The sequence below is a fragment of the Doryrhamphus excisus genome, chromosome 13 (genome assembly GCF_030265055.1).
Source record: "Doryrhamphus excisus isolate RoL2022-K1 chromosome 13, RoL_Dexc_1.0, whole genome shotgun sequence".
NCBI classification, from domain to species: Eukaryota; Metazoa; Chordata; class Actinopteri; order Syngnathiformes; family Syngnathidae; genus Doryrhamphus; species Doryrhamphus excisus.
This window is the reverse complement of record NC_080478.1, coordinates 20,499,466-20,508,120: the sequence shown is the minus strand read 5'-3', so window position 1 is coordinate 20,508,120 and position 8,655 is coordinate 20,499,466. Positions and strand designations below refer to the sequence as shown.

The following is an 8,655-nucleotide window of genomic DNA, read 5'->3' as shown; positions in this document are numbered from 1 at the left end:
GTTCATACGTGTTGAATGAAACTCATACCTTTACAGTGAAGTTCATACGTGTTGAATGAAACTCATACCTTTACAGTGAAGTTCATACGTGTTGAATGAAGGTCATACATTTACAGTGAAGTTCATACGTGTTGAATGAAGGTCATACCTTTACAGTGAAGTTCATACGTGTTGAATGAAGGTCATACATTTACAGTGAAGTTCATACGTGTTGAATGAAGGTCATACCTTTACAGTGAAGTTCATACGTGTTGAATGAAGGTCATACATTTACAGTGAAGTTCATACGTGTTGAATGAAGGTCATACATTTACAGTGAAGTTCATACGTTGTTGAATGAAGGTCATGCATTTACAGTGAAGTTCATACGTGTTGAATGAAGGTCATACATTTACAGTGAAGTTCATACGTGTTGAATGAAGGTCATACATTTACAGTGAAGTTCATACGTGTTGAATGAAGGTCATACCGTTACAGTGAAGTTCATACGTGTTGAATGAAGGTCATACCTTTACAGTGAAGTTCATACGTGTTGAATGAAGGTCATACATTTACAGTGAAGTTCATACATGTTGAATGAAGGTCATACCTTTACAGTGAAGTTCATACGTGTTGAATGAAGGTCTTTGAATGAAGGTTTTTTTGGGGAACAAAAAAACAGCTGTAATTTTACAACAATAAAGTCAAAATATTAAAATATTTTTGGAATTATTTTGGATGTTATTTTGAATGTTATACTAGGGGGATAAAGTCTAGATATTATGTCAATAAAGTCATAATATTATGACTTTCACATTTTTGTAAATCAGTGAATAAATTGTTGAAAAATTTGAAAAAAACATCAGCAAAAATTTGAAAAAAAGACATTTTTTGGGTGCGGCGAAAGTTATAATATTACAAGAATAAAGTCAAAATATTATGGGAATAAAGTCTTAATATTATGAAGATGAAATACTTGAAATAGTTGGAAAATTCCCCATAAAAATAAATAAAAACAAGCAGGAATGGAACAAAAAAAAACAACTGTAATTTTACAACAATAAAGTCAAAATATCAAAATATTTTTTTAAAATGAATTATTTTTGGAATTATTTGGGATGTTACACTAGGGGGATAAAGTCTAGATATTATGGCCATAAAGTCATAATATTATGACTTTCACATTTTCGTAAATCAGTGAATAAATTGTTGAAAATTTTGAAAAAAACATCAGCAAAAATTTGAAAAAAAGAATTTTTTTGGTTGCGGCGAAAGTTATAATATTACAAGAATAAAGTCAAAATATTATGGGAATAAAGTCATAATATTATGAAGATGAAATACTTGAAATAGTTGGAAAATTACCTATAAAAATAAATAAAAACAAGCAGGAATGGAACAAAAAAACAACTGTAATTTTACAACAATAAAGTCAAAATATCAAAATATTTTTTTTAAATGAATTATTTTTGGAATTATTTTGGATGTTATACTAGGGGGATAAAGTCTAGATATTATGTCAATAAAGTCATAATATTATGACTTTCACATTTTCGTAAATGAGTGAATAAATTGTTGAAAAATTTGAAAAAAACATCAGCAAAAATTTGAAAAAAAGACATTTTTTGGGTGCGGCGAAAGTTATAATATTACAAGAATAAAGTCAAAATATTATGGGAATAAAGTCATAATATTATGAAGATGAAATACTTGAAATAGTTGGAAAATTCCCCATCAAAATAAATAAAAACAAGCAGGAATGGAACAAAAAAAACAACTGTAATTTTACAACAATAAAGTCAAAATATCAAAATATTTTTTTAAAATGAATTATTTTTGGAATTATTTTGGATGTTATACTAGGGGGATAAAGTCTAGATATTATGGCCATAAAGTCATAATATTATGACTTTCACATTTTCGTAAATGAGTGAATAAATTGTTGAAAATTTTGAAAAAAAACATCAGCAAAAATATGAAAAAAAAGACATTTTTTGGGTGCGGCGAAAGTTATAATATTACAAAAATAAAGTCAAAATATTATGGGAAAAAAGTCATAATATTATGAAGATTAAATACTTGAAATAGTTGGAAAATTCCCCACAAAAAAAAAACAAAAACAAGCGGGAATGGAACAAAAAAACAGCTGTAATTTTACAACAATAAAGTCAAAATATTAAAATTATTTTTTGTAATATGAGGATGAGGTCATTTTTGGAATGATTTTGGATGTTATACTACGAGGATAAAGTCTAGAGTCAGCGGGTTGAAGAAGCTCTGGTGATTTGAGCCACTGAGACACAAGTGTTTATTGATCCCACACTTCCTGTTCCTCTGGGGTTCCTCTCTCTCTCTCGCTCTCTCGCTCTATCTCGCTCTATCTCGCTCTCTCACACATGGAGTGTGTTGCTCCAGCTGCAGACCCACAAAGCCGCCGCCCCGACACAACAAAGTGTGTTCTCATAGCTTCACCGTGTGATTTAGCTCCTTCTCACCTCCTCCATGGCGGACGTCATGTGATTGTTTTTAGCATCCTGTCTTTTGTTTTCCTTAATAAATCACGTCTATCGGCACACACGCATCAGCAAAGTGTTCATTTGTCATCTTCACGTCTGGCAAGCAGAGAACGCGTGTGATGGGATAAGCGGCCATGTTGGAAGCAAAGGAATATTTGAATGTTTTCATCATTCTTACGTAGACTCGTTAGCGGTGGTCTCATTAAAGTTGTACTATTAGCCCACTTAGCTCATGTTTAATGCGCTCATTAATTCTCCACGCTGCCAGCCAACATCCATTTATTTCATGACTTCTCTGCAAAGTCACACCAGCCTTTACAGTCCTCTTACTGTGTGTGTGTGTGTGTGTGTGTGTGCGCGTGTGTGTGTACGCATAATGAAAACGCCATCAAAGATTGAGATTAATGACAACGCTAAATATTTTCTAAATTAACGTCCTTCCTTTATCGCCCCCTATGTTTTAATTTCAGGGTGCGTTTGTTTCGTTCGCCCTCAACAGAGCAAGAGCTTCTAACCCAGGGGTGGGCAAACTTTTTGACTCGCGGGCCGCATTGATATGACAAAATTTACGGGGGGCAGACTATATATTTTATACGTAACAGTCCACCTGGTATTATTGTATCTGTAAAATTGTCATGCAATCTGCTATTATTATTTATTATTTTATATTTATATTTAAATATTTTAAAAATAATAAAATATTATAATAATTACAATAAAATAAAAATAATAATTATTATATTATTATTATGTAAAATATGCAAATATAACAATAATATTATATACGTATAATTACTATAATAATTAGCATTAATATAATAATTATAATAATCATAATAGTTCTAATAATTATTATTATAATCTAATAATAATAAGAATTATTATTATTATTATGTGCTTGTGTCCCTTTTTTCAGGAGCACTTTGTAAACAACAGACCATGTCAAACAACCAAATTGATACAACCATCAAAAGGTTGGCTCAGGCCATGATGCCAGGTTGTATGTTGAGTTTAAATGAAATACTTTGGAAAGATTGGGCGGGCCGTATTCAAACACTTGGCGGGCCGGATGTGGCCCCCGGGCCGTAGTTTGCCCACCCCTGTTCTAACCAATGAAATCCAGCATGTTTGTAATCAAAGACATGCTAACTAGCCTCCTTTAAAATAACACAACCTGCTTCAGGTCATGAAAGCCCGTAGCATGTCGAGCAGGGGTGCCCAAAGTGCTGTCCGGGGGCCCGATTACGTCCACGGATGTTTTTGATTGTACACTACAATGTACTACTACGCTCTTTCGAGAACCTTTTGTGTCCTTGTCAGTAGGGATGGGTCTTTTTTTAATGACACAAACAAGAGGGAGTCGTTAACTTGGCAACCCAGATCCGTCTTGCTACATCTTCTTATTCTCCGGCAGATGAGGTGCAATGCCATCTACTGTGCTTGTTGGAAAGACACGCTACATTCCTAAACAGTTCCATGGAACTTCTTAATAACAGGATTACATGAGTCTAATCCCTTTGTCTCTGTGGACTCACACATCCGACACACACACGATAGTTGGCGTACACCCAAAACGTGCACTGTGAGTGTTTGTCACATCACGTTTTGTCATCTTTCGAGAACGTTTTGTGTCCTTGTCAGTGGAGATGGGTCTTTTTTTATGACACAAACAAGAGGGAGTTGTTAACTTGGCAACCCAGATCCGTCTTGCTACATCTTCTTATTCTCCGACAGACGAGGTGCAATGCCATCTACTGTGCTTGTTGGAATGACACGCTACATTCCTAAACAGTTCCATGGAACTTCTTAATAACAGGATTACATGAGTCTAATCCCTTTGTCTCTGTGGACGCACACAACCGACACATGATAGTTGGCGTACACCTGAAACGTGCACTGTGTTTGTCACATCACGTTTTGTCATCTTTCGAGAACCTTTTGTGTTCTTGTCAGTGGGGATGGGTCTTTTTTTTATGACAAGAGGGACAACAAGAGGGAGTCGTTAACTTGGCAACCCAGATCCATCTTGCTACATCTTCTTATTCTCATAAACAGTTCCATTATAATGTGCTTATGAGCGAGGGTGCAGGTAGACCCAAGTCTGTTCTACTTATGTCAACACTGCTGGTTTAGGAAGTGTCCGCACAGACTGGGAGACTGGGAAACTGGGAAACTGGGAAACTGGGAGACTGGGAGACTGGGAGTTTAGCGCCGAATGTTGTTCGAAAATGTTGACAAGAAAGTTTGTATTTGTTACACTCCTGACTTTTGTATGTGTGTGTGTCAGTGTGTTGCGGCAGAAGATCCAATTAGCGTCCGTCCGTGTCGACATGAACACCAACTCCCAGGATGCAAGGCGTTTGCACAGCGCTCCTTTCTAAATGGACATGTTCCGCTCCAGAAGACGCTTTATGAGCGACTGAAAGGAATTTCTTAATAACAGGATTACACGAGTCTAATCCCTTTGTCTCTGTGGACTCACACAACCGACACACACACGATAGTTGGCGTACACCTGAAACGTGCGCTGTGAGCGTTTGTCTGTCACGTCACGTTTTGTCGTCTTTCCAGAACCTTTTGTGTCCTTGTCAGTGGGGATGGGAATCGCTTATTTCTAAAATTAAAAAAAAACTTGCTGATATAGTTCATCTTCAAACAGCTAAAATAACGCATACGGCTAAAAATAAGCAATTAGCTAAAAATGTCATCCAATACTTCTCTACAAGAGAGGAGAAATATGATCTCAGGGAAGAAGTACATTTGAAACACTTCTATGCTAGGACTACGTTAGCGTTAGCATAGCATTTCAGTATGTGGAATCAAACTATGGAATGGATTGAGTGAGGAAATCAAACAATGCACAACGATTGTCTTGAACCAGTCATGATGTGCTATATATATATATCACTATATTGACACGTACTATGGTACACATAGAGTACTTCGGTACGTGACAAAAATAAAATAACAAAAATAATAAAATAAAATAAAACATAAAAAATAATATTAATAATATAATAAAAATAATAATAATAATAATTTTATAATAATATAAACTATCAAAATAATAATAAAAAATTTATACATTTATAAAAAAACAAAAAAAACTTAAACTATATTATGAAAGCAGGAAGTGAACAAATGCAACAGTTACATGGGATGCACTCAATTGGAATCTGATGCATGTTCAAATGAAATAAAACCATACAAAAAAATTAAAAACATTTTTTTTAAATTAAAAAAGATAAAATAAAAAAAACTTAAACTATATTATGAAAGCAGGAAGTGAACAAATGTAACAGTTAGTGAACTTGGAACTGGGAACTGATTATGGGATGCACTCAATTGGAATCTGATGCATGTTCAAATGAAAAACTAAAACTTAAACTTAAACTATATTATGAAAGCAGGAGGTGAACAAATGTAAAAGTTACTGATTGTAAAAGTACCAGATGGAGGGGTAGGATTTAATAAGCTTTGCTTCTTCCTACTCCTTTTGGACATGTGGAACTGGGAACTGATTATGGGATGCACTCAATTGGAATCTGATGCATGTTCAAATGAAATTAAACCATTACCATTACCATTACCATTACCATTACCATTAATTCCTTGGATTCGTTTGCCAGCTTTGCAAACGATTCCCTTATCACTTCCACCGTTTATCGGTGCAGCCAGCAGGAAACCGTACCGTGCGGGTTAGTTTGGTTAACTTTTACCATAAAAGGGCAACTAACTGTTGCTCCCCAATGGGGAAGCTAATTACTTAGCATTTGTATGCCAAAGAAATGAAACCAGGTGACGGTGTGGCGCCGGTGTCCTCCTGCAGGTAGAGCTGACGGGCAGCAGCGTGTTTGACTACGTCCATCCCGGCGACCACGTGGAGATGGCGGAACAGCTGGGAATGAAGCTCCCCCCCGGGCGAGGCGTGTCTCTGTCCCAGGGCGCCCTCAACGAAGACGCGGCGTCCTCTGCGTCGTCCTCGTCGCACTCGGAGACGCCTGAGCCAGGTAGGAATATAAAAGCACAGTTTACCCAGCATTCCCTGCAGGAGCGCTTTTCATTGGGATTCCTCACATCCCGTCCTCTCCTGCAGCACGTTGGAAGACTTTGTACCTTCCGAAAGCTTTTCATCGCGCTGACGATAATTTGGGAATTAGAGTGAAATCCATTTGTAAATTAAACAAAATGACTGGCTGTCCACGGAGGACGTCACTTCATCAGTCTGTTCAAACAGCAGCCTCGCTGGCTGCAACGGTCCTCCGAGACAGCGCCGTAATTAGATCTGCCGCGGATTTATTCTGAGCTGATTGGTGCTGCTTGACGGTCGCGCGGGGGGGGGATGGGGGGCTCTGTATTAATTGGAATTCTACACTTTTTTTTTTTTTTACTTTTTTTTTGTCTTTGATTATGTGCAAACGTGACGCCATTCCTCTGTGATACAGCAAACACAAAGTTAACAACAAAAGTGTCACTTTGAAAAGGTGTCGGTTGAAGAGGCCAAAATGGGCGTGTTTTTAGCAGGAAGGAAGGAAGGAAGAAGATGACCTTGTGGGACGCGTGCGTGAGTCTTGCAGTCAAGCCGATCATCTTTAAAGACGCGTGATGCAATTTGGCTCATCAAAGAGGAAAAGATGATTCCCTGCGGTTGGAGTATTTCCCTCAGTGCACTTCACTAAGTGTACTTGTCTACGCCACTGATTCCCAAAGTGTGGGCTGCGGCCCCCTGGTGGTACTGCAGGTGGGCCATGAGAGGTCATTAAAAATACGATTCATTTTTGCAAATATTATTTTTTTATTGTAAAATATTTATTGCACGATTAAAAAAATATTTATAGGCCTAAGTAATAACCTATTGAGTGTTATTGATTTGTCACAATATTTTGGGAACCTTATACAGTTTATGATTGATATGAACGTAGCTCTCTGGTCATTTATGCAAGCCTTGAATGCAGTTATGGAAATTATGAGAATTAATTCTGTCTTGTGTGTACATAACATATTAAAAGTTTGGGCTTTCTTTATCCACCTGCTTTCATTTCAATCCCAAATACGTTAATAATAATAATTATTATTATTATTGGTAGTAGTAGTAGTAGTAATTATTATTAATATATTATTATTATAATTATATTTTTTATTAATATTATCAATATAATGATTATAATAATATAATATTAATTATTATATTAATTAATTATTATTATTATTAATATAATAATATTTTTTCCCTTTATTTGGGCAAATATGTAAATCATTACAGTGCATTTCTTACATCAATCAAAATATAACTTTCCATTATTTACATTTGTATTCAACTATCTGATCCCAAGCCCAAAAGGAGTAGGCAGAAGCAAAAGCTTATAAATGCCTACCCCTTTTTGCAGGATATAATCATGTTCATGCCACTGTCTTGTTTCCCCTGTTATTATTATCATTGTAATATTATTATTATTATTATTATTATTATTATCATTATTGTTATAATCTTTATCATTATTACCATCATTATAATCATCATTAATATTACCATTTTCATCATTATAGTTGCAAATTTTATGATTTTTTATTTTTTATTTTTAATTATTTAATTTTACAGACTTCATTGCTTCTTGTAGAGTGTAGAGATTTCATTATTATGATTTTATTATTATTTAATTATTATTATATTGTATATTATATTACATTATTATATTGTATAGTAGTATATATGTATATATTACATATATATTAATAGATGACAACTTTATTCTAAGCTTTTATATGACATTGAAAAGTGATTTATATTAATATTATTTTATTATTAATATAATAATTATTATTATATTAATAATAATAATTATTATTGTTATTAAGTGCTCCAAGAACACAGCATTCCGTCTATGTACTGTTTATAGGACAAAGGTGGTCCGCAGACATTTTTTAGTTTTTCAAGTGAGCCCTGAGTTGGTCAAGTTTGGGACCCCCTGGTCTACGCGGCGTACCCACTGAAGCGTACCCAAGTGTTTGACGCACTACATCGGACTTCCTGTGAGCAATCACAATGAGGGAAGTCAAAGAATAAATGACGCCGTCACATGACAATGGAAGCCAGGGTTTCAGGATGCTGGCTCATTGGCGCAGGGACCTTCTCAAGTCCCACAAGTCCACACTAGGTCCT

General features: G+C 35.3%; 1 protein-coding gene across 4 annotated transcripts in view; it reads left to right on the top strand.

Moving 5' to 3' along the window:
- Positions 1–8,655, top strand: part of LOC131140179 (neuronal PAS domain-containing protein 3-like) — a 158,005-nt gene that overhangs the window by 130,162 nt on the left and 19,188 nt on the right. For all 4 annotated transcript variants that reach the window (XM_058090366.1, XM_058090365.1, XM_058090367.1 and 1 more), the window contains one exon: positions 6,325–6,505. In XM_058090366.1, the coding sequence (XP_057946349.1) occupies positions 6,325–6,505 (181 nt within the window). The remainder of the gene's footprint in view (positions 1–6,324; positions 6,506–8,655) is intronic.